The sequence below is a fragment of the Dicentrarchus labrax genome, unplaced genomic scaffold (assembly GCF_905237075.1).
Source record: "Dicentrarchus labrax unplaced genomic scaffold, dlabrax2021, whole genome shotgun sequence".
In the NCBI taxonomy this organism is placed as follows: domain Eukaryota; kingdom Metazoa; phylum Chordata; class Actinopteri; family Moronidae; genus Dicentrarchus; species Dicentrarchus labrax.
This window is the reverse complement of record NW_026136704.1, coordinates 30296899-30323024: the sequence shown is the minus strand read 5'-3', so window position 1 is coordinate 30323024 and position 26126 is coordinate 30296899. Positions and strand designations below refer to the sequence as shown.

At 42.1% G+C, this 26126-nt stretch overlaps 1 protein-coding gene across 5 annotated transcripts; it reads right to left on the bottom strand.

Annotated features, from left to right (window-relative positions):
* Positions 1-13086: 13086 nt before the first annotated feature.
* Positions 13087-26066, bottom strand: LOC127362606 (NACHT, LRR and PYD domains-containing protein 3-like). 5 transcript variants are annotated; one of them, XM_051398559.1, is made up of 11 exons: positions 23543-26066; positions 23254-23384; positions 22945-23064; positions 22023-22258; positions 19668-21453; positions 18563-18736; positions 17511-17684; positions 16761-16934; positions 15854-16027; positions 15265-15438; positions 13087-13984 (listed from the first exon to the last, which is right to left on the bottom strand). In XM_051398559.1, exons 2-11 carry the CDS (start codon positions 23382-23384, stop codon positions 13969-13971), a joined length of 3159 nt encoding a protein of 1052 aa, XP_051254519.1. In that variant the 5' UTR covers positions 23543-26066; the 3' UTR covers positions 13087-13968. The 5 variants fall into 5 exon arrangements, with proteins under 5 accessions (XP_051254519.1, XP_051254520.1, XP_051254522.1 ...); XM_051398560.1 differs by having other exon boundaries at positions 19668-21450; XM_051398562.1 differs by lacking the exon at positions 18563-18736.
* Positions 26067-26126: the final 60 nt, after the last annotated feature.

The following is a 26126-nucleotide window of genomic DNA, read 5'->3' as shown; positions in this document are numbered from 1 at the left end:
TGCTTTTACAGTGCTTCTGAATGGACATAAAGTAATGCTACCCAACAGTTATAGTGTTAAAGTAGCATCTAGCTGTGACGTTGCAGATCACAACTTCGTCGCTTCACCCTCTCCTTTGACAGAGAAACTACAGTGGCTACGAAACGCTCGAAAAACGTGAATGCCCCAATCCAAAACCTGTGTTTGGTTTGTCCCTTCTGGGATACTGTAGAAACATAGCGGTTCAACATGGTGGACTCCATGGAAGGCGACCTGCAACATCTGTAGATATAAATAAATGATACTGCAGCTGTCTCTGTGTACGTGGAACATGGACTACTAAATGATTTGCTGTGTTGATTAACGGTCTTGTTTTTGAATAAGACACTGATTGCTGGGTAAATGATACTGAGTGCCTTCACTGAACCTTACGTTGTTCTGTACGGAGGACTGGTGTTCACAAGGATTTTTAATTTGTCCACCCATAATGTTCCCATTCTGAGGCCAGACAGAGCTATCTGTTTTGGTCTTTATCAATTTAATGGTGACTAGCTCATAATGTTTAATATCCTGCCTGTACTGTGCACTATACGACACTCTACTACATTATACCAAGTTGTTACTATTCTATATCATGTTGGGTGTTTCATACAGGTGTGTTAAACATGTAAATATGAATAAAAACTTCAACCACACTGTTAAAAAAAAAACAGCTTTTCTTCCCAATGACCTTCTCATATCTGTTACTGTGCAGATACAGAGAGACATTCACCCTGAAGACATGTAAAGAATATCTATTAAAATCTCCTCCTTTATCATATTAATACATAATTCGAATGTGCTGCATGTAGCATTTTAAACAATATAACAAATTCATTGTGAGAAAAATTACATTATGGGCATGATAATAAGTGTTTTTTTAAATGGATGTCTGCATTTGACGTCATACACAGTAATGTCCACTGGATGAAGGCTGAAGGAAAACTGACTGAAGTGAAGGGGAAAACACCACACTTCTCCTCATAAATAGACCTTTTTCACAGCAGCCATTTTAACATGAAACAGTGAGCGGACAACGTAACCGGGCTCAGCAGCTTCTATGGACAGAGCTGAAGAGACCAAAGAGGACGACAGAGGAAGCTAAGAAGAGAAGAGGAGAAAGAAGGTAGATCCAAATATTTACCCATTTTCTCTTACCCAGCCTCTTTGTTTCCACCCTGCATTTTATCAGACATGCTTGCTGAGCGGTGAAACTGTATACAGTGCACAGCTCCAGTACTGTTGGTGCTGCCAGGGTAAAACAGAAACATACAACCACAACTGTCACTTGAACTCTTTTTTTATATCTTAAATAGCTTCTTCACTGTTTAATCAATGGTAGTTTGGTAATTATTGCATCTAATTATTGCGTAACTGATGAATATATTTTGTCTGACGTGAACACTGTCGCTTTCTACAGTTTGCTTTGAGTGTTAAAAGCAATTTGTTCAATATGTTCGGTGACATGTTGAACCTTTCAGCCACAGATGGTGGCAGCTCTCCCTCAGCAGCGGGAGCTTCTACTATCAGAGTGCTTGTCATATCTCTGCCTCTGTGCAACTACAGAGTCTGTAATAGCCTACCAGACATCCTCATCCTGAGCCTCACTCCGACCACCAAAAAGCTCTGCATGGTGCATTAAATCTAAATTAAATCAGCCTTCGAGATGCCGTGAGGCCATTTTCTATTCCATCTCAGTGTGTCTGCCTTTTTTCCCCTTTTGGTTGTCTTTTTCTCTGTCTCTGTCACACTCACAAAAACATACACACACCACTCTGGGAAAACAAATTAAAGCACAATAAGTGGCCTTGCCAGCGAGAGCCTTGTGAGTGGGCAGACCAAAGGCGGCCGGAGATCTGTCCGGAGAACAGACAACCCGGAGGAGGACAGAGAAGGAGAGGGAGACGGACACAGAGAGGTAAATAAGGCAAAGACAGATAACTAGAAATAAAGAAAAGTGATATAAAACAAGGCAGAAAATCCAAAGGAGACAGAGGGATTCAGACAGACAGAAAGAACTACAAGCTGAGATGTCGATAGAAAGGGAGAGCGCAGAGGAGAAGTGGAAGTTACAGTGGGAGAAATCATTACTAACTCCTATTGGAAATCGTTTGATTGACCCTCCTGCTGTGGCTGCTGTGGAGAACTGACAGATAAAGCTCACTGTGGAGGGTTTGTCCTTCACTGCTTCATCAGCAGGAAATCTGAGTGTTTTTTTTTCCAGCTGAGCTACAGGCATGTTGGCTGACCTCAGAGCACCAAAGGCCTCTAAATCGTATCCGCTTGACTGGAGGCTCACAGCTCCAACGTAACAGGCACAAAAGAGGGAAAGATAGAAATAGATATAGGCCCAGCAAGTTAGAAAGATGAAGAATAAAATGTGCACAGGTAGCGTTACTACCATCAAATTATTACGCTTGGCTCATGTGATAATTCCTCCCTCTATCCTGGTAACTGTTACCTGAACCAGCTCAGCTTAAATTAGCAGATGTATTCTTTTAGTTTTTTAGGTGGAACGCCATCCTGCGCAGAGACCTGTTACCCTTGAATTGGGTTGTGGGTTACCAGGTTGCAGTAACAGATGGGTTGAAATTGTATGTAAGCATGGATTGTGTGTGTAGGTTGTGTTTCATATACGATCTGGCAACTTGGGTGACGTCGGACAAACTCTGTGTATGACAGTTAGTCATGAGAGAAATGCTAATTCCTGGCAGAAACAACAAAAAGGAACCTGGGAAAAATGGGAGTGTTAGCAAGTCTGCAGTAGTACAATTTCTGACTGTTGGCATGATGACTGTTGGCTTCCAAAAGCCTGTGTGTTGCATTTTCCTTTGTACATGTCTGTGCCTAGTCACCCTCTGCAGTGACAAGAGGAAATCACAGTGAAGAAATGTTACAACTACAGCAAATGATGGCAGAGCATCCATGAGTCAGGCTTGTGAGGCAGCACCTCACCTTCTGTTTAGTGAAACAACATTCAGCTTTTTCTTTTTTAAGTGTGGTGCAGCAGACTGAGTCTGAACCTCATTTATTCGAGTCATCCATGTGTTTTCAGCCCTCTGCAGTGGGTCATGGGGGAGGTTGGAGCCTATTCAAGCCAGACTATGACAGGTCACATTCGTACTCAGATTCACACCTACTGTACAAGCCAGGTGTCCAGTTCACCTGACTTGGTGTCTTTGGACTGTGGGAGGGATCCGGAACTCCTGGAGGAGGACAAAAATCCACAGAGAAAGGTCCGTAGCCAGCAGATTGAAACACATTCACCCTCGTTCCTCATAAGAAAAAGTGGAAGAATCCTCAGGAAGAGTCACAGAGGAGGAGTCCCTCTCCCAGGACGGACAGGCATATAATACATGTTGAGTGTACAGAACAAACCAACAAAATTACATTGCATATGAATTTTGATGACACAATTTTTGGTACATGAAGATTATAAAATGTATGTGAAGAATGTGGATCCAGGAGGACGTTTAGCAACTTCAGGTGTCACCGGGTGGAACCTGAGAAATACAACCTCCTCACTTCACCATCTGGAAGAGGACAGGCCATAAAATGGACCAGCAGGTAGCCACGATAGGCACACCTTTCAACGACAAAAATACAAATATATAGCACAGTGAAAAACAAGATCCAGTAGGATGTTGTAGAACTTCAGGTGTTGCCAAATAGGCAGAACCTGAGCCACCCAACCTCCTCTCAACCATGGAGATCAGGAAGAGGGTCACACAAACACAGACAGCAGCATTCACACACATATCCAACCTGTGACAAGGCCAACAGGTTGCTGGTAGACATCGCTTTACTTTAAAGTGTTGTAAGCCAAATAGAGTTGGGGTAGAGCTTTGTATTACATACTGGTTTGACTGTATCACTGAGTAAATTCATACAGATTTTCTTCATGCTTTCTTGCTTTTAGTGTATAGAAATCTGACTGGTTGAAGACAAATTTGCCATCAAGTTCTACTTCAAGTCAAGCACAAGCATGAAAATAAGTGTGAAAAATGTTGCTACTGGCAATTTGTCACAGGAAAATGTTTTATTGATTTTGAGCATTTAGTTGTGTTTGGATTTTCAAAAGGCTGCTTCGACTCAGACTGAGGTCAGTTCAGGTAAATGTTGAGCGATTTAAGTTTTGGGAGGAGGTACAGAGAGAGGACTGAAGGAGAAAGATGATAAGAAGTCAAGTGAGGTAAGGGTAAGAGGAAAGCAAATGAAAAGAAGAAAAAAGTACTGAGGAAGAGATGGACAGAAGATGAGGGAGAAAATGGGAAAGCTTGAGATGATGATGAGACTGAAGGGATATAAGTCCTTCCCCACGAGAGATCTTAAAAAAGGCCGACATTGGTGAGATGTCAAAGAGAGTGATAATTGAAAAAAGCCCTATGAGAGAGGAAAATGAATTTAAAGACATCGCAGAGAGTGAGAAATTATAATAACACGGCAGAGAAAGGAGACAGAAAATATGGAAGGAAACGCGAGGAGGAACAGTCGATAACGGGAGGAGACGATGAGACTGTGTGAGAGAGAAGAGCTGCATGAAGCGTTCAATGTGTGTTTGTATTAGTGTGGCTATCATCAGTTGATCTTAAAACCAGTAATGGCACCTGGCTGTCATCACCATTAGCACTGAGAGACATGAGGAGCTGAGAGAGCGAGAGCGACAGTACAGACATCTGAACAACACTGCAGGTTTGCAGCAGTAATGAGAGCAGTGGAGGGCAGCCTGTTTGTGTTTGTGTGTGCGTGCATGAATTCATATTGTCACATTAACTTGTAAAGCTTCTCTGCCACACACCAGCTGGCTAAAAATGGCAATAGGGAAAATAGAATAAAGAACAGAGCGGCATTGAGATGAAAATCAGGGCCAGAGGAAGAGAGATGCAGGCAAACATGCGACTGGTGGCAAGAGGCACGGCTACCTGAAATAAACTTCTACACTTTAAAAGGCACTGTTCGTATATTCGCTGTCAGCTCCTGCCTCCAGGCCCCGGGGTAAGATGAAGGATGTGAAAAGGATGTTATCAGCAAACAAGCTGCAGTATAATTCATAATGCACCTCTGGCTCCACATTTTACACAGTGGCAAAGGGGACGGATACAGGGAATACGGCCAAAGAAAGCACAAGCAATCTCCACTGAGCTACCCTCATGTACAACCATAGCGATAGTGGTCATGCAGTCCTCATACTGTGTAAGGACATACTGATGCACAACAGCTTTTACAGCCAAAATAAATTCATTAAACTGCAATCGCAGAGAACAGTGGATTTTCAAACTGTCTGGATAGTGCTGACCTTTGAGAGGATGAGAAGACCCAGACGGAAATGGAAGAAACTATCATATTAGCTGTCTTGCATCATCTGATTTATATAAAGCAACTGTAATTGTGCTTTCTCTTTGTATCCCATCTGCTGCAAATGAAACTAGTTGCAAACAAAACTGTTGTAACAACCTCCACGTTTCCAGCACCACATGTTTTATGGGGACTGCCCACTGTTCCGACGGCCCATTATTCCAGCACCCCAATAGTCCCACAAATGTCCCACTGAACCGAAAGCCCATTTGTCCGACAGCCCGTTATCCCAAAAACAAAACCCCACTGTTCTGAAGGACTGTTTTTTCAAAATGAGTTCAACTGCAAGCTGAGCCGCCAGCAGCACATCGTCTGCACACATGCAGAGCAATAAATGTCAAAACTTCTTGCTCATCTCAAACTGAATCTGAACAGAAGCGAAGCTGAGCCGAGAGAAATAGAAGCATCTATAGCTATCTAATTGGCATTGGTAAACAAACACAACCTGTCCTGAGCCAAAGCATGGCATGTCACCAGCAATAAAGGCAAGCAGTAGCACCACAGCAGCCGATTCCTGCGTTAGACCGAACAGGCCCAGGACAGAGGGACTGTATCTGTCTCAGAACGGACAGCTGGCAGCAGGAGAGACAAAGCTCCACAATTATTCACTGCTTAATCAAGTTGTCCCAAAGAGAAGCAGGACTGTGTCAGCTACAGCAGCAGACAGCGTTCTGATGAGCAAATTGAGCAGCGAGGTCGGTCACGTGTGAAATTAACACTGGCGAATATTTGCCTCCTGTTCGCCTCCAGTCTATGTGAGCGAAGGGCCGAATGAAACATTCACCTCCAGCAGCAAAGCAAATTTGCATCCTCATTTCGTGTGGTGTTCAAGGTTGCAGCCTCAATCAACAACAAAGGTGTGTGTGGTTAAACGTACTGGCCACATTCAGCACAACAAGACCTGCATGAGTGGGACCGGACGTTTCTTGTCACACAGCTGTGAATGAGCCAATCATTGTAAAGTATATTGCACCTGATTCCAGTCAGCTAATACAAGTGCAACTGAGCTGTGCTTTATTTGTCTTAACTTTATATTTAATACATTTATTTATTTCACCTTTGACTCCCTCCTTGTGCCAGTTTGTGACATTAGGACTAAGAGCTATGAGCTCCGTTGGCCTCACCGGGTCGTGATCTCCAGTTTACTATTGGCTCGAGCTCCACCATCTGGCCCTGATCAGGACGCAGAGAAAGTCAATAACAAACTGCTGACAATAAACAAAGGAGGTGCTCTTGAGCAAAGTACCTAGTAGCATTTAGCAGTGCTACCCATCATATGCTGTCAGTGGGGGAAACTAAGTGAGGAGGATTTTGTAAAAAGGAAATGTTTTCAAATGAGTCCTCAACTTTTCCATTGGCTCATCTATTCACCACAACAAATATCACCTTCACTTTAGAAGGCAGGTTGCACACTGGGCGTCATAATGGGCTGCTGTCCCTTGATGAGTGGTGTGATGAGATTCAGAAGATAGGATCTGACCGAATTCTCCACCTCTGTCAATGTGACTGAGCTTTCTAGTTCCAATTAGCATGTCATTATCCAGAATCAGAGAGAATTTAATTACACACACACACTCATTAATCCTCTCATATCTGTCACCTGAAGCGCTGATGAGTGTGTTCACAGGATAACACACATTCACCGTGTAATTCAGCCACCTCACTCCGCTCCAGTGAGTTCAGTGTTTATCACCTCGGATATTCAGCTCTTATCTGACTCAATTTCACATTGTCTCTGATGAGTCAAGACCCGAAAAATAGTATTCAGCTTCTCTCTCTCTCTCTCTCTCTCTCTCTCTGTGTGTGTGTGTGTGTGTGTGTGTGTGTGTGTGTGCATGAGTGGTGCTGAATAGAAGATCTGAATCTAAGGTGATGGGAACATTAAAATAGGTCCCCCACTATCTACTATAACTACCACACAAAGTTATATTATGTTCTAAAACTTTTCTAAAAAGTTTCTGATCTGTATGAGAGGAAGTGGAAGTTCAATGAGCCAAAAACTAAAAAGGAGAGATAAAAAAACACGGTCAGTTAATTCTGATATCATGGTTCATATGATTTGAAAATTTGAAAACCATTGATTCAAACCGGTAATTCTTAATCCCAGATTTCAGGTCATCAATTCAAAGACTGATCTAAAAGAGTGAGAAAGTGACATTAAACCACAATAAACTACCAGAGAAACAGCTGCAAACTGCATCTGGATTCAAGATTTAAAACCAGTGAGATGGACAATACTTATTTCAATCCTGTGAGTGTGAACACTGCAGTCAGCGTTGGTTCTATACAGACGTTCCAGATGTGTTAGTGAACTCCAGTATCAATCACATGAAGCTTTTCCTCAACAGTGTCCCTGATTTCTGTCTAGGTAGACCTGTATCTGTCTAGCACCTGTCTACAGGGCTTTTTTATGTTTTAGATTTGTCTCTGTCTCGGGCTTTTAATGAAAGCTGATTATTTTAAAATGGCGATTTGGTGATTGATCGTGACCATGGGAAAACAGATTAAGAAGTTAATCGGTTCAGTAATTTCAATCAGTTTGAAAGTCGATTAGCTGGATGTTGATGTCGATGGCCCCTGAAGAAATGCACTATTTCTACTCTGGGACATGACTACTTCCTGTCTGTTTTTAGTCCGAAACAGGATTCAATTTGCTCTTCACCCCCTTTGGTCCTGCTCGTGAATCGTCTCTGACTTGAATGTAAGTTAATACTAATCTCTTTAAGAAGCAACTTCACCAAGACATGAGCTAACGGTCCTACTTAGTGGCTCCAAATATTAAATTGATTTAGTCTGCTAGACAGTTTAATGGTTTACATCATTACATTGCTGGATTAATTAAGCAAAGCTCCTCAATGACAGCTGAAGGTACAAATCCTGCCTCTGGCTCCGACCATCTGTGCTGAGTTCCTGTGGAGTTTACATCAGTTCTTTCTGCACAGTGCTGTGAGGCAGCGCTCTGCATCTTTCAAACTCCAGTGTTAGTCATAGAGATAGAGATATCAGGCCAGAACCAGGAGCAAACGGGAAGCTTTAGCTAGGCATTAAAGATAAAATACTGAGAGCAGGTGAGTGTGTAATGCTGGGACACCTGAACTTTATCATCTGCAGGTATTAGGAGTTATTTATAAGCTTCTTCTGGTAACTTTCATGGTGTTCATTGCAATTGATTTTATTTTCATGTTACAAAATGTATGTAACATTTCCAGATAAAAATGTCTATAAACACATTTTTATCATACATTTTTTAAATCTTGGTCATTGTTAACTACTTATTTTAACCAGATGAAGGATTTTAGTCACCAGACAGCTTTAGTTATCAGAGAACAGCGTCAGAGAAACACAGATTTTTAAGGTGAAGCTGCTTTATTCAGTGTTTTAATCACCGGGTCTGTTTGTTTTGGAGAGGAGGAGACATCTGCAGATAATTTGGCTCCTGAACAATAAACACTGAAGGAACCCTAGCTGGGAGAACCTGGCGGCAGTTAGGGTGAAGAAAACAACTCCCCCAATCCAACGCTGGTTCACGTCGTCATCAAACTTCCTTTTGTTATTGTTTTGATGTGAGAGACCCCCTAATGGCAGAAATTACATACTGAACCTTTAATTTCATTACAAAATGACAGGTTATTTTACAACTCAGTCTTCCAAATCAGCATAAATCAGCACATCCCCTATGTCATCCTAGGAAGGACAGCAAAACCAAAAATGTACCTCATTCTCAATTTCGCCAAACTCACACGACAAACATAGTCTGTCTTCCTCTGGAGGAGCATTCAACCTGCCAGTGTCTGTGGCTAATGGTAACCGTCCTGTAACTGATAGGATAGGATATACTTTTAATGTCCCTGTAGGGACATTTGTTTTGGACTCCTGAAGCTCTACAGCATAAAAGAACAAACATCAACATCTTAGCAACACACAGCTTCCATGTAACAGTTTGCACATACAAATACACACATTCTGGCAATGGCGACATATTGCACAATCCCCATGACCAACATCTGGCGAATCCTCAATCTTCTAGCAGAGGATAAGAGCTGGAACCCTGCATGGATCAGACGGTATTCTCTGTGCCTGTCTGATAATACACTGCTCACAGATTGTTTGGTGGGATGTGTTTTTTTTAACCCCTATAATTTTCATAGCAGTGTGTACCAGACGAGCTGTACAGACAAGTGAACTGTACCAGGCTGTTATCCCATATCTTATAATGCTGTCCAAGACAGCATGGTAAAAGGGAAAGTGTGCGTAAAAAATACATCCACTGTAGCAAACTGGAGCAGAGACTCAATATAGGCCCTCCAGGTGAGTGTGTTACCAATGTGGCCCCGAGGCACTTAAGAGCAAACCTGAGGGATGGATTTGCTGTGTATAACCACCGGCGTCTTCAGTCTGTTACAGATCTGTAAACTGGTGAACAGCTGTCTCTGTGCATTAGTCCCAGACTGGCTGTATCATCTGAGAACCAGGGTGGATTCTCGTGCACTCATTTGTGTATAGGCTGAGAGGACCAGGGAGCTGACACAAACCTAAGGGCACCAGTGCTGATTTGTCTGGGCTCTGAGAGGCCACTGTTGACTCTAACCTGCGGGTATGATTAGTTAAAAAAGAAAACATCCAACAGCAATCTCTGCACACTGGGATCTTTGTCATTAGTTGAATCTATACTGTAGCTATTCTAGCCCCTCCATACTATATATCAACCGACCATCAGACCATTGTGCTTCTAACAGATCGGAATATCACAAAGTAAAGTGTTCTGGAAAATAAATTACAAAGTGTTCAAATAAAAAAAGGATTTCAACTCATTAGCCCAGGGATGACCTCGTGAAATGTCCTATAAATAAATAAATATCATTTTAGTGAAGTGGAAATGTAGCAGCTAATGAACCAACAAGGAATACATCAGACTCAAACTGAAAAGACTTCATTTGAAAATGTAATATTATCTCAGTGGGGGAAATTGGTCACATTTCTATTAGCTTTGTCTACTGTTGAATTATAATATAAATCTGAAGTAATGGACTGGATTATTACTTCATTTTAACCACCATGAATGTGATTAGAAGAGGTGGTACTGGTGCATCCCCTGTTAGCAGTGAAAGTTACAATATTTGTCCGTTTGGTTAATAGGAAGGAAACAATTACAAAAAGTTTCTAATGGTGAGAACAAATTGCCGCAGAGCCAGAATATAACTGACCCTGAACCTTCCTCCTTATCGGACAGCCACTGATGTCTTCCAACATAACTCTGTCGACCTATAACGAGACTCTACTCCACATCAACACCGTGATGCTTCCCGAGGGAACCTTTTCCAAGGTCAGAGTACACAGTAGCACATGGAAGTAATAGAAGTAGCCAATTAGACCTATGAATATGACCATATCTTCTCTCCGGATGCTCATGCACTTTATGGCCCTCCAGGTTCTCTGTCCACATCGATTTTCGTACAATTACTGAATTCTAGTTCCCGCTGACTGTGATATTGCCACTGCGTTGTCTCAGCATTGAGAGGTTGCCAATATATTACTGCAGCTGCTAACTGAGCCAAACTGTTTGACCACAAACACTTTCATTTACAGAAGTGTTGCAGGGAAGCGTACTGCAGTGGAGCAATGATTTTAAAGATTTTTGTTGATTAACATTCCCGCTGGTCCAAGGAAAATAACGTTGTTTGAACCCAACAATTATAACAAAACTTCACAACATCGGACAGCCATGAAACAGGTGACAAGGACATTGAAACAGCCAAATCCACTAAATCCATGGTTTCCTTTAACTAAAAAAAAACACCACACACACACACACACACACACACACACACACACACACACACACACACACACACACACACACACACACACACACACACACACACACACAGTCTTAACTCTCTCTCAGTTCCCTCCTTTCTTCCAATCCATCCATCCATCCACGACCCTGATTCCTCCCCTCATCCCCTCATCCCTCCTACAGCACATAAACTTGATTCACCTTCACCCATAATATGCAATAAACCTTTCTAGTTCCGTATCCTTATTGTCGTGGTTGTTCGTGAACTTGCACTGATTCATGGACACTGCTGTGACTCCTTGTAGCCATAGTTACAGAATATTTGTGTCGGAATTACAGGCTCCATACCTTGTAGTTTTAATTACGATATGCTAAAGGGCAGCACACACCGGCATGTCAGTACACCCATGTCTGTTTTCTACTCCACACTGGCCGCACCAGGATGAACACCGGTCCCCCTGCAGTGTTATCACATTGGTTCGCTGAATTGGCCCGTTACAGCTACCGTACCTTGAATACTTCCCTGTCTTTAAATGTCCACTGTGTACTTTTATGCATGAATTTATGAGATACACAATTACTTGTTTAATTTTGATGAATTTGTATTGAAGCTCACACTGGTCTGCACCTGTGTGTGTGTGTGTGTGTGTGTGTGTGTGTGTGTGTGTGTGTGTGTGTTTGTGTGTGACTTTTCCAAATTAGCTTCAGTCAGCATGTTTTTATTTTGAAGATACCGTTTCCATCTTGACTGCGTGGCTCAGTGACCTTGTGAACAGAGGATACAGGGAGGGGAAAATGACAGGTATGGATTTTACTGGATGAATTATAGATTAATCCCAGAATGCAAATGTCCTGGGAAACTACTGTGTGTTTGTGTGTGTGTGTGTGTGTTCCTGATCTGAAATCCTTGGCAGATTGATGCCTGTGCGACCTGCCGGCCATTTCTTTGTTGTTAGTCATGAGCTCAGTGGAGCACTTCACTCTCAGTCTGTCACCCTGGGACACACACACACACACACACACACACACACACACACACACACACACACACACACACACACACACACACTCTATCTCTCTCTCTCTGCGACATCCACCCACAGTAACCATTACAATTCCATACATTTAAATGCTCCAGCTCATGTATAATTCATATCAATATCTTTATCATTTACACAATCCATATCAAACCCCCTACCTCTTATGTAGGGGCTATAACTTCCATCTCATGAGTTGTTATTATATAATCTATAGCTGGGTTTTTGTGAAATCTATCATCAGCATGCAGCGTTTCCCGTCTGTTGTGCTGTGGCTGGTATTATTAGGGTGTGTCTGGGGAGCGATACAGTGTGTGTGACTGCAGGAACTTCCCCTCGCCTGCTGGTGGTGCTGCTCTCAGTGCTGCCTTAGAGCCAGAGCACCATCTGCTGTTCACATATATATCACCTCCTCTTCAACAGCCCTGTGGTGGAGCTGAGGACAAGTGGAGAGGACAGGGTGTGGTCAGCTGATCATGGATCTGAAAGATGAATAATAGCTCTGTATTTGTCAGTTTATGGATAGTCCTGGTATTCTTGGGCAGCAGTTCCCAACCTGAGGGTCAGGGCATCTCCAAGGGATACATTATATATTATATTCAGTGACTATAGCCTCAACTGTGATCAGACCATATTACATTAATATTAATCTCTACTGAGTACCCACAGACTGTCAGAACAATAAGTACAGATTCTTTAATATTACATTCTTTACTTGTGTACTACAGGCTGTCTGCTATGTCAAAAAGTAAAATATAAAGAGTGTCAACATGTTACAGTGTTAAACTTTGACCCTAACCTCAGTCCCAGTTCGCATCACAGACCGCCACAGATCAGGTGCGAGCCCCCTGCCCCACATAGTAGTTTTGAAGCGTGACATACTGCGTATATATATTTTTATTATTATTATAGCTTATTAGCATTAACACAACAGACATATTGTACTGACATCAGACCAGCGTTTACAACCGGAGAACAATGTACTGCCCTGTGTCTGTGAAAGCAATACTCCTGCTGTAGCTTCAGCCACGGAGCTGCTTTTAACAGTCACAGGGAGCACCAGCAGACCTGGGATCAGCTGACCACCTTAATGGATCATTAATGCATAAAGTAATAAGTAAATAAAAGTAGCGCAATTAATGTATATCTAAATGTAACAGTAAAAGTTTCTCTAAAAATCTACTCAAGTAAGTAAAAATAATCTGCATTAAAGTAGTCAGAAAAGTGACATCTAATGGAGTGTAACTTGTAAATAGTGCACTGTGTTCCTCAATAAAATGATATATTTAAATCTGTAATAAGAACATAAACCTAGAGAAGAAGTATACAGAAATATAATCGACCACAAATGGTACTTAAACTGCAGACTAATGCATTCTGACATCGAACTCCAAGATACAGTATAATGTGTCAATGAACAGCAGTTCTCCATCATTTAACAGCGAGCAGGATCTAAATCCTAATGAGTAAAGGTCCACGTGGAGGAGGTGGTTGAGTGTGGAGCAGCAGGAGTGGATGAGTCTCAGTGTCCTCTGCAGAGACAGAGATGATACATCCAGAGGAACACACAGGGATGATGGCGGGCTCGATATTGTGTCTGACAGTGGAGAGCAGAGCAGTCCAGACTTCAGCACTGAGAGTCATCTCCACTTGCTGTGATCCCTCCGTCAGTCACTGCTGGGTGAAGCTCTCCTCCCCACTCTACCTCCCAGTAACCGCACAGTCGGATCAACACAACCACCTTTCTCATCTCTCACACTCTTACAGAGACCACCATCTGATGAAAGAAGAAAACAGACAACAGAAGTTATAAATCAGTGTTTACAGAGACTCCCTTCATCAGCTGTCAGTCAGTGATGCAGCACATCCAGCATGAAGACCAGCAGGGACTTCAGTCCTCTTCAGACCAGCAGTGCAGTGGCTGTGTAGCGTAGCCAGCTTCTCTTCTCTCACACTGAGCCAGAAGCTCACAGACCTGCAGAGACTTTGGGCATCAGGTCTGTTTACTCTGCAGATGTCACTGAAGTAGCCTACACAGTGGAAGTAAACTCCTGAGAGTCCCTGAATGCATCATTACTGCAGAGACAGAGAGATACTGACTGCTGCTGTTAGAGTCTCAGAGACATTTGAACATTGCATCTGTCCTACTTCTGAAAACAAATGGACAGATACAGTGCATATCTTACATCTTCATAACCTCTGCAGTGTTTACTGGACTTCAGCAGAGGTTCTGACCATAAAGACTGCATGCTTTCTAAATGCAATGATGATTCTCTGCAGTGAGAGCCAGTGGTTTGCAGGCTTCAGTCAGACTGACCTTAGAGCTGTGACACACATATGAGTGATTGGGACATGCCCTACCCCAATATACAGAACAGAGAAATGTGACGCCCCCCAAAAATTGTCATGCATCAGTACTGTAATAACTAAATACTTATATGATTATAAAATGTTTCATGTTAAGATGCAATAAGAAACATACATCACAGACTGTTAAGCCAAGAGTGATGACTGATTTAGATTTTATGTATTGAGGATGGAGCTTTAATGGAACCTTTCTGATCATGTTTTTGCATTTAAAAGCACATGATAGGAGGAGAAAGCAACATATGACAGACAGGTTCTTCAGACTGTATATGGATTGAAGACTACTGGCTTATGAACTGGATCAAATGTACTGTGGATAGCAATAACGTGGACTCCTTGTTGTTTTTGTGTTGTTTGGATTTGGGGATTGTGTCTTGTGCTTAGCGGGGCTGTGATGGTACTGTATGGATTTTGTTGTATTTCTATTGTGAGATATCTTTTGAAAAGTCATTTGTGCAAGGTTTATGTTTGGCTGTTAATAATCCCATGAGGGACGGGTGTTGAAAATGAATCCATACATTCTTCATTCATATGACAGCAGTGCCAGTGCCTCATTCCCACCATTCCCCTGTGCAGCCACTGTGAAGGTTGCAGGTTTACTGGGAAATACTGGATCTTTGCTTTGATACCAGCTGTGTTTAGTACAATACTGTTGAAACCAGCATTCACTGACTCCAACTCTCGACTGACCTCAGAGTCTCCAGTATACAGTTTGGACTCTCCACAAGCTCAGACAGCAGCTTCACTCCTGAATCCTGCAGCTTGTTGTTACTCAGGTCCAGCTCACTCAGATGGGAGGGGTTGGACTTCAGAGCCGAGGCCAGAGAAGAACAGCTGATCTTTGACACACTGCAGTCTCTCAATCTGAAACAGAGCTCTCATTAATGTTAATGACAACGTGCTGCTACTTCAATAAAGACTATTAAAAGATTAAACTATTCAATGAGTATTAGCCTCACATAGCACACATTGTCTAATAGTTGATATATAGAATATTCATTGTATTTGAGTATTTATTATTAATCAAGAGTTAAGAGATTCAGGCTGAATTATACAGTGGTATCTTTTCTTATTATATTTAGGGTTTGAATGTGTAGCTCAACATTGTTCTGCGGCAGTCAACGGACCAAACCACTGAAGAAGAAAATATAATATAGCAATAAGATACTCATTGTGGATCCGTATAATATCAGCCATACGTCTTATGTTTGCAGTTCAGTGTCACCACAACTTTCACATCATATTAATCTCAGCACAGAAGTAAAAACTGGTGTCTGACCTCAAAGTCTTCAGTCTACAGTGTGGACTCTCCAGTAAATCACACAGCAGCTTCACTCCTGAGTCCTGCAGCTTGTTGTCACTCAGGTCCAGTTCCCTCAGAATGGAGGGGTCGGACTTCAGAGCCAAGGCCAGAGAAGCACAGCTGTGCTTTGACACACTGCAGGCACTCAGTCTGAATAAAGAACAAATAATGTACATTTAGAAGACAGTGTTCCTGTTTGAAATCATTCAATGGGCCTCATGCAGCAACAGTCTCTTAAATTTCTCTTATATTTCCTCAGAAGTCAACTCAAGATGCACCGAAGACATCGTGACCTCACCTTTTAAACTCTGCCAGCTCCTCCGGTGGCTCCACACAAACTCATGTTGTGCAGCCAAATGAAAACCCACAGAAACTGATTTAAGATTGAGCTCAAGATCCCAAAGATAACAAAGTTGCCAAATATGTCAGGATGAAAGACTCTTTATATTAGGAATAGTGGAGTCATAACATCATTAGCATCTTCAGTTTAAATTATTCAGTAATTATAAGCATCATATAGAGTCATAAAAATGTTGGGAAAATTCTAACTATATTTGTTATTGTCTGATAGTTAAAATAGAGATTATTTATTATTAATAGAGTGTATAAAGGACCGGTGTGTAGGATTTAGTACCATCTAGCGGTGAAGTTGCAGACTGCACCCATTTGAATACAGCTCAGCCTTCCAAGTGTGTAGTAGAAACTACAGTGGCTGCAAAACACACCAAAAAACGCGAAAGGCCGTTTCTAGAGTCACTGAGGAAGAATATAAACTTTAGAATTAAGATAATCAGTGTGGATCAGTGTAATATCAGCTTCATGTCTGCAGTTTAGTGTCATAACAAACATCACACCATATTAATCGTAAAAACTGGTGTCTGACCTCAGAGTCTCCAGTCTACAGTGTGGACTCTCCAGAAAACCACACAGCACCTTCACTCCTGAATCCTGCAGCTTGTTGTTACTCAGGTCCAGATATCTCAGATGGGAGGGGTTGGACTTCAGAGCCGAGGCCAGAGGAGCAAAGCTGGTCTTTGGCAAACTGCAGCCCAACAATCTGAATAAAGAATAAAAGATGTCACAATAGAAGACCACGTTTCTGCTAGAAATCATTCAGTCTTTTAATAATCTGTTCAGAGCTGCAGAAGATTTAGAAAATCCAAACACCCGAGGATGCAGGTGAAAAATAGCTCTTATTAATATTAATGACAACATGCTACTTCTGTTGGGTAGATATGTTGGGTGTTAGTGTGCTTCGTGCATCTCCCACAGGCTTCACAAAATGATCCAGGGTATTTTTCTTGTTCTATAAACATTTTAAATCTGTAGCTCAACACATGCTCTGCCACAGTCTATCAGTCTCCAGGATTTCACTGGCTTTCTGTGGGATTAAAAGTGAAAATTGCGTGAAACTACAATAATTGTTCAAATTTGTGGAAAATTTGCAAGGTTGCGTAGAATTCATGGAAATTGGCTAAGTTTGCATAAATTGATGCAATCGCAACATCACTAAACAACTGAAGAAGATAATAGAGCATTAAGATACTAAGATCAGTATAATATAAGACTTACTGTTTGCAGTTTTCACATTATATTAATCTCAAAACAGAGGCTTGAAACATTGATGTCTGACCTGAGATTCTCCAGTCTACAATTTGGACTCTCAAGAAAGTCCCACAGCAGCTTCACTCCTGAATCCTTCAGCTTGTTGTTACTCAGGTTCAGCTCTCTCAGATGGGAGGGGTTGGACTTCAGAGCCGAGGCCAGAGAAGCACAGCTGACTTCTGACACACTGCAATCAATCAGTCTGAATAAAGAACAAATGATGGAGATAAACATTGATTTACAACTCAATCATGTGTTCAGGTTTTAAAACATGTAGCTAACATGAGTATTGTGACTTAATTATTGTGTCATTGTGGATCATTATAATGTCAGCCTTCTACGGACATCATCCAAATGTCACCAACATTCATGCATCAACACAGATCAATAACATGCTGCTACAGTCAATCTGTATCAATCATCAAATCAGACAGGTTGATTTTTTTATTCTCTTTTATTTCCTCTAATTTGCAACAATTGTGTATTTTTAGAAAGAATGCCTTTTTAGAAATAGTGGACTTTCTAGTCTTCCACTCCCTCAAAGCGCTTTAACACTACATGCTGCATTTGCCCCCACACATTGACACAGTGATGGCAAAGCCCATCGAACAGAAACTAACTCATTCACTCCCATTCACACACCCATGACGCAGCATCAGGAGCAATTTGGGGTTCAGTATCTTGCTCAAGGATACTTCGACATGCAGTGGGGAGGAGTCGGGGATCGAACCAACAACCTTCCGATTAGTGGACGACCCGCTCTACCTCTGAGCCGCCCACAACCACATATTGGAATTTAACGTAGGCTTATTAGGCTGTCACTGACTTAGGATCAGTCACACGTCACATCACTAAGTCACTCAAGTGAGCACACCGTTCCTGTTATTTTTTACAGTGTAAAATTAGTAAACTTTTAATTTGGAAATTATGGATGGATTTGTTTTCAATGTGAATGAAGGAGTGTTGGATAACAACTTTTCTTAACAATAACTGGCAGATTTTGCTGCTTTTGAAGCCCTCCCGCTCCCCCGCTGTTCCTGAAGGTTATATATACATTAAATACAGAATACTTGAACTGACCTCAGACTCTCCAGTTTACAGTTTGGACTCCCCAGTCCATCACACAGCAGCTTCAGTCCTGAATCCTGGAGGATGTTGTGACTCAGGTCCAACTCTATCAGATGGGAGGGGTTGGACTTCAGAGCCGAGGCCACAACTTGACAGTGAGTCTCTAAGAGTCCACAGCTATGAAGTCTGTGATGACACAGAATATAAAAATAAAAATATAATACATTCTGGCACAAAATTATAAAAATAGACTCTATGCATTTTGACATTAATAAGAGCAGCTGTAGCTCAGGTGGTCTGTTGGTCAGCCAGTCAATGATTACAATATTTGTGGTTTTAAACTTGAGCTCCACCACCTGTGTAAACACGTACTGATGCATACCACACAGAAGTTGTTGAGCTTGCCTTACATCAACATTTTACTCCTTATTCTGGATGATTACAGGGTCAAGAACATCAGACTGAGAAAGGCATCATAACAGGCTGCACCATCTCAGTCATCCTTTTCGCACTTGCTGTGAACAAGGTTGTTAGAGGTAGAATGCAGGCCTCTTCAACCAACAATGGAGCATTTATGGATGATCTGACTGTAACTACTACATCTGTCCTAGGAAGCAGATGTATACTCCAGTGTCAAACTTTGCACATACATCATTCTGAGCAGCGAAGATCAACTGGAACAAGAAGAAACTGGAACTGCAAGCAGGTATTAACAGGGTCCAACAGAGGAATTTTCTTGTGTTTGAGGTACGTGCAGGGGTCTGTACCTGCCCTGTGAATTTCACATCTCCAGCTCTTACTGTGTACGCTACAGTACCAGAATTACTAACAGAAGAAAAATAATAAAAATCTGAACGGTTTCAATAAGGTTCCCAGCACAGCTGGTACTGGGTGCTGAATAAAGAAATACTGAATATATGTTATTGTCTGCCAGTTTAAATATATATTATTAAATTACTTATTGTATTTGAAAATCAAGTGTTTGAGAGGTTCAGAGTGAATTATCCAATGTAGGATTAAAATGTAAGTTTTATATTGTGTGTTAAGTGTGTATCTGTACTCCAGTGGCTTCAGCTTTACATTGCTTTATAATGGTAATGATCACATCTGGACTTACACAGCCTTTCTGCAGTTCCTCACAGCTGGAAGCAGTCTCAGTCGTCCCTCCCCTGATGTGTTATACTTCTGCAGGTCCAACTCATCCAGAACTTGCTCTGACATCTGCAACATGTAGGCCAGAGCTGAGCAGTGGATATCAGAGAGTTTGTTCTCTGATCTGCTCTCTGACTTCAGGACTTCTTGGATGTCCTGATATACTGTGTGGTCATTCATCTCCATCAGACAGTGGAAGATGTTGATGCTTCTATCAGGAGACATTTTTGTCTTCTTCTCCTTCAGGTTGTTGATGGCTCTCTGGATGACTTCTGGACTGTTGTCTGTCCGACCCAGGAGGCCTCCTAAGAGTCTCTGGTTGGACTCCAGAGAGAGGCCATGAAGGAAGCGAACAAACAGGTCCAGGTGGCCATTTTTACTGTAAAGGTGTTTCTCTATGGCTCCCATCAGGAAGACATCAAGGGTTGAAGGAACATGTCTTTCCAGGAAAGATTTCAGTACCGTTGTGTTCCTGTTGGTGTAACAGTGGAACATGTAGACTGCAGCCAGAAACTCCTGAATGCTCAGATGAACGAAGCAGTAGACTGTTTTCTGGAAGATCACACTCTCTCTTTTGAAGATCTCTGTACAAACTCCTGAGTACACCGAGGCCTCTGTGACATCAAGACCACACTGCTCCAGGTCTTCTTGGTAGAACATGATGTTTCCATTCTTCAGCTGTTCAAACGCCAGCCTCCCCAGCTTCAGAAGAACTTCCCCGTCAGCCTCCATCAGCTTCTGTGGACTCGTCTCATGTCCCTCATCATACTTCTGCTTCTTCCTCTTTGTCTGAACCAGCAGGAAGTGTGAGTACAGGTCAGTCAGGGTCTTGGGGAGCTCCCCTCTCTGGTCTGTAGTCAACATGTGCTCCAGAACTGTAGCAGTGATCCAGCAAAAGACTGGGATTTGACACATGATGTGGAGGCTCCTTGAGGTCTTGGTATGTGATATGACTCTGCTGGACAGCTCTTCATCACTGAATCTTCTGCTGAAGTACTCCTCCTTCTGGGCGTCAGTGAAGCCTCGTACTTCTGTTACCCTGCCAACACATTTCTGAGGGATCTGATTGGCTGCTGCAGGTCTGGAAGTTATCCAAATAAGAGCTGATGGAAGCAGAGTTCCCTGGATGAGGTTTGTCAACAGCACGTTGACTGAAGACTTCTGTGTGACGTCAGACACAACCTTCTTGTTCTTGAAATCCAGTGAAAGTCTGCTTTCATCCAGGCCGTCAAAGATGAACAAAAGTTTACAGACAACGAGCTTCTCTGCTGTGACCTTCTGTAATGTTGGATGGAAAACATGGAGCAGTGTGAGAAGACTGTACTGCTCATCTTTGATCAGGTTCAGCTCTCTGAACGAAAGCAGAACCACCAGACTGACATCTTTGTTTTCCAAGCCCTCTGCCCAGTCCAGAGTGAACTTCTGCACTGAGAAGGTTTTTCCAACGCCAGCGACGCCGTTTGTCAGAACCACTCTGATGTGTCTCTGTTGGTCAGGTAAGGCTTTAAAGATCTCGTGGCACTTGATTGTAGTCTCATGGAGGATCTCCATCTTGGAAGCTTTCTCAAGCTGCCTCACCTCATGTTGGGTATTAAACTCTTCACTCTGTCCCTCTGTGATGTAGAGCTCAGTGTAGATCCTGTTGAGGAGGGTTCTACTTAATGCTTCACCAGTTCCTTCAATCACACATTCACATCTCCTCTTCAGACTAACCTTATGTTCATCTATAACCTCCTGAAGACCACTTTCTTCTGAAAGAGAGAAAAAGTGTAAGACAAAACAAAGATATGACATGGTGATCATTTCAATTAGGAATATAAAACAAAATTAGAATACAGAAAGAAGTAAAAGCCGGCTTGTGGCTATTCTGTACGCATGCCAGTACAGAGTGCACTCTCTTGATTCCTCAGCAATAAGTGTGAAGTCGTTCAGATAAATGGTTCTCGAGATATGCTAAGGGCAGTCATACAAAAATACAGACAGAAAGGGATTCCTTCCTTTATAATCAGATGATGCAGATACTGCAGTCCGGTGCCACTGCACCAAAACAGTCAACTCTGTCTCAGCATTGGCCTTGTAAGGTTCAAGGTAATTTAAAACAATAAATGGTGTGTTGAGCCATTTTCCACCAATGAAATGTTGATTTCCATAAATTAGATGGGAATGTCAATATCAACACTAGGATTGATGTGTTTCATCACTGTGCAATGATTTCTATAAAGATCTTTGATGGCCGTACTGTATGACATAATAAATGTATTAAAACAGCAAGTAGTGTTTTCAGACATGAGGACATCAGCAGACAGATGTCCAGTCTTACTTTGCACAGTGCTGGTCTGACTGTCTGTCTGCAGTCTAGGTCTCGTTATGGATCTTTCTCCACACTGTGGACAGGAGGAGTCTCCTGGTGAATCAGACTGGTCCCAGTATGAGGTGATGCACTGTCTGCAGAACCAGTGTCCACAACTGGTAGAGACTGGATCCTTCAGGACGTCCTGACACAAAGCACAGCAGGACGGCTGCTCCTCCACAGAAACATGACTCCTCTTCCTCTTTCTGTGGAGACATTTCTTTATAACTAAAATGATTTGTTGACTGTTTTAGTAAAATATCAAGATTTGGTCGACAATGTCAAGAAGCTCAGATGGTCACAGAGAACAATAAAAGTGTTGTTACTTTTCTGTCTGAATTCAGCATTCAGTCTGTAATAAAAATCAGTTATTTCAACTCTCCTGCTTTCATAAACACTTTTTTCCGATCTGTCTTATTAAACATTTGGTGATCTGTCTGTAGTTTGTTATTAATACAGTGTCAATACTTCCTGCAGCCACTTCACAATAATAATAATTGTGAAGTAATAATAATAATAATGTCCTTAACTGTTTTACAATAAGTCTGGGCAGCTCAGCTCGGTGCAACGTATGAAACTCAGATCAAACTGTATAACGAGGCAGTGCTGATCAAATATGGATCTAGACTCTGTTACTGTTTGTATGTCACCTTGTTTTCTGTCACTCTACTGTCAGCTGTCAAATGAAGGCATAAATGCAACTGAAATACTGTACAGACCAGAACAGGTCAATTTTCTGCCCTTTGTTTATCCACTGATAACTTTTACAGGTGTACTGTTTGTTTGTTCCTCACTCTGCACTAATAGTTCTGTATTATAAATATAAATCTTTCAGCATTTTTTCTTCATCCTCAATGCATCGGGTCAGTTTACAGTTACAAGTACAGCTTACTTTGTGTCCAAGGTTCCAGGTTCAGCACTGAAGACTGGAGGAAGACCTTTCGACCAGTCACTCTTCAGAGACAGACAGCTGGACACTGGAGACTCTGATCTCTGTCTGTTGGACTGAACACTGCAAATTGATAAATTCTTTGTTAAAAAAAGTCCTTTAGGAAGCTCTGAAGACACAAACTACTGTATCTGTCAACTATTAGGAAGTTTATATTAGATCACTTTAGTTAGCAAATGCATTCAGTAGCATTTTAATATACAAACAAACAATCAGTAAAATATAAATCGGAGTCAGTAGCAGTTATTTTACTTTGTGTCTGAGGTTCCAGGTTCAGCACTGAAGACTGGAGGAAGACCTTTGGACCAGTCACTCTTCAGAGACAGACAGCTGGATACTGGAGACTCTGCTTTGTCCTCCTCTTTCTCCACACAACCATCCATCTGAGAGATAAAACAGTAACAGGACAAAGAAGAGAAACAGGTCTGTTCAGTCACACGCCAGAACGGAAAGTAACACACAGTCTCTCACATAAACATACACACAGAACAGTAAGTACACTTAGACACTGAAATAACACAAATGCTGTATTAACACTCACCCTGCCTCAGGCTTCAGCTTCCCTTCTTTCTGTCTTTAAGACTCTTCCCACTCAAAATGGAGAGATGAAGTGACTGAACACTTCCTGGTTCCCTCCCAGTATGGAAAGCCAAGCAGTTCCAATGTAACACAGTACGTGTTAGTGCGTGCTGTTAGCGCGTAAGTTAATGTCAACAACACATTCACAACATGTTAACACAATGTGAGCTCAGGCATCAATTTCACATCATTTTGAGTTATTTGGCTACTTACTGTCATAAATCCCCAAAGGTTCATTTAAACCATTTGTGTGTGTGTGTGTGTGTGTGTGTGTGTGTGTGTGTGTGGCTCAAATCTCTCTGCAGATCAGGATCAGACTGACCTGAGAGTTTCCACATGGCTGCTGTGTGGTTTAAGGGTGTGCATCGTCGGCTTTGTTTGGACTACAAAGATACCGTTAATAAATTATTTCATAAATTATTTACAAATTCCGTTAAATTACACAATTATTACACAATAATCACCAGCAGTACACTGACTCCCTCACTCGCAACACGGAGAATGTTTTTCTCCGGTGACAGACGCTGTTTTTCGGGCAGAAATGTGACGAAGAGTCGGTAGGACAGGCGGGAGGACAGACAGGAGGACAGACAGGAGGACAGACGCTTCTCCACGTACAGCTGTGGTATTTTTTTTCCTCATGTAAGTTTCCAAAGACAGTTACAGTTACTACGTTACTGTTGTTTGGTCCTGTAACGTTGCTTTGTGGGACATGTCTCTGTATTAAGTTGAGTGAGAGACCTGTGCAGTTATCAGTCCTCACTCCGCGCCGTCGGTTTATCCGTTCTCTCTCTCTCTCTCTCTCTCTGATGTATGCTGGCCTATATTACAGGACTAAATAATATGTCCTAAATGTCCCTGACGTCCCACCTTCAAACACAACCTCATTTGGCCATCCATGAAAAAGCTACTTAACCTCACACTTTTCTATAGCAATACATACTTCCTACGGGCACTGCACTAGTATAAACAAAGGACCCTCTTATGTCTTTTTCTGTCCTTCCTTTTTTGTGTAGCCTATAAAAATAAACTGGATTGCAGTTTCATGAGTTAAATTATTCAAGATAAAATTGCTCTTTCGGTAAACAAACACATTAGTGGGCATTCTAGCTTAAACCCCATTTATCAGACTTTAGTTTTCTATGATTAAAAACATTAACAACTGTGTGGAGATAAAGTTACAGCAGTGGTCCTCGCTCAGTGTTGGTTTAGGATACAGACCACTGTAATGAATATATGTCTTTGGAATATATGTGAGTATTTTAATGTAAGTTATGGCTACAACAAGCAGGCTACAACAAGACCATACTCTTAATCCTAATGAAATGGTCAAATAATAAGGTTTAGCTGACAAGAATGCCCAGCAGTAATGTAGTCTTGACTGCACCAAAACATCGTCTAAAGCAGGCCCAGGCAGGTCTCACAGAGCCTGCACATGAGCCGGGGAGGGGAGGCGTCACTCGTAGCTATAAGCAGCCTGTAACTGACTAGCACCTATTGCATTTTAGTCAAACCTGTTCTTTTGTCAGTGTGTGGCTTAAAACTAGCACACTGGCCTGGTTGGTAGCCGCAAGTGTTCTTCACTTTAACAATGTCACATCATTGGATGCTGATTGGGAGAGGGAGCTTTGTCGTCATCATTCTCTAATTTTGTACTTTTGGTAGCTTTTCCTAGAGCCTCCAAAAAGCGTCTATCCTTTCTAATTTTATGATTTGTTGGTTTTGCTGTGTTAGTCTTAATAATAGGAACAAATTGTTAAAAAAAGAATTGGCAAGCTGTGCAGTAACATTACTGGTGCTTCGCCTTGTAACCTTCAGTACCTGCATGAAGTGAGGGTCATCTCACACAGACTGTTGTTGTATAGTTCCAGATGCTTCCATCAGGGCGGTGGTCAAACTATAATGCCCTGACGATGCTGATCTTGTGCTGTGTCTGATGCATTATATCTATTTGTGTTGGACAACTGTCTCCAAAGCACTGTGACCCTCGGGGACATTTACGTTTTACTCTACACTGCTCTGCTCTTTGACCTCTGCAGGCTCAGGGACAGATAACCAGACGGTCATTACTGTGACAAAGCACACAAATGCTATTTCTGCTATCTTCATGGTTGTCCTCAGGGCATCATTGTAGCTTTGTGACAGGAGACTTTATCGCTGTCACCCCTGATAGTAAACACGCAGCCGACTGCATCCTGTTACTGGAGGTCACATTGGCATGTCGGCCCATCAGGCTCAGTCTGGACACCACAGAGGAAGATAAATCACGCTGGACACGACTGTTGCTTCTATTAGGAAGCCACAGTGTCTCGTTGAAGTCCCATTCATCACATCACAGCGATGGACACCACTTGGACAGGAGCTAATGCGCCCTGGGAAATAATGCTTACTTGACTGTTATGAGAGCTGCTGTTCCTCTATTGTTTCCTGTTTATCTGGTGATTTGTTTATTGTGAGACGGCGATTCGGGCAGCTGTTGCCATGGCAACCAGCAGCCTCCCTGCAGGACCGAACAAACGATAGCGGGACTTAATTCACGTCGACTG

Bases quoted from the DNA above. Each gene is read 5' to 3' on its own strand.
- LOC127362606 (XM_051398559.1), bottom strand. From the start codon at position 23,384: ATGGATGGTTGTGTGGAGAAAGAGGAGGACAAAGCAGAGTCTCCAGTA. The intron at 16,935-17,510 runs GTCAGACATCAA...TTCTTTATTCAG, and splicing joins TGTAGACTGGAGAATCTCAG to ATTGTTGGGCTGCAGTTTGC. The intron at 15,439-15,853 runs GTCAGACACCAG...GCTCTGTTTCAG, and splicing joins TGTAGACTGAAGACTTTGAG to ATTGAGAGACTGCAGTGTGT.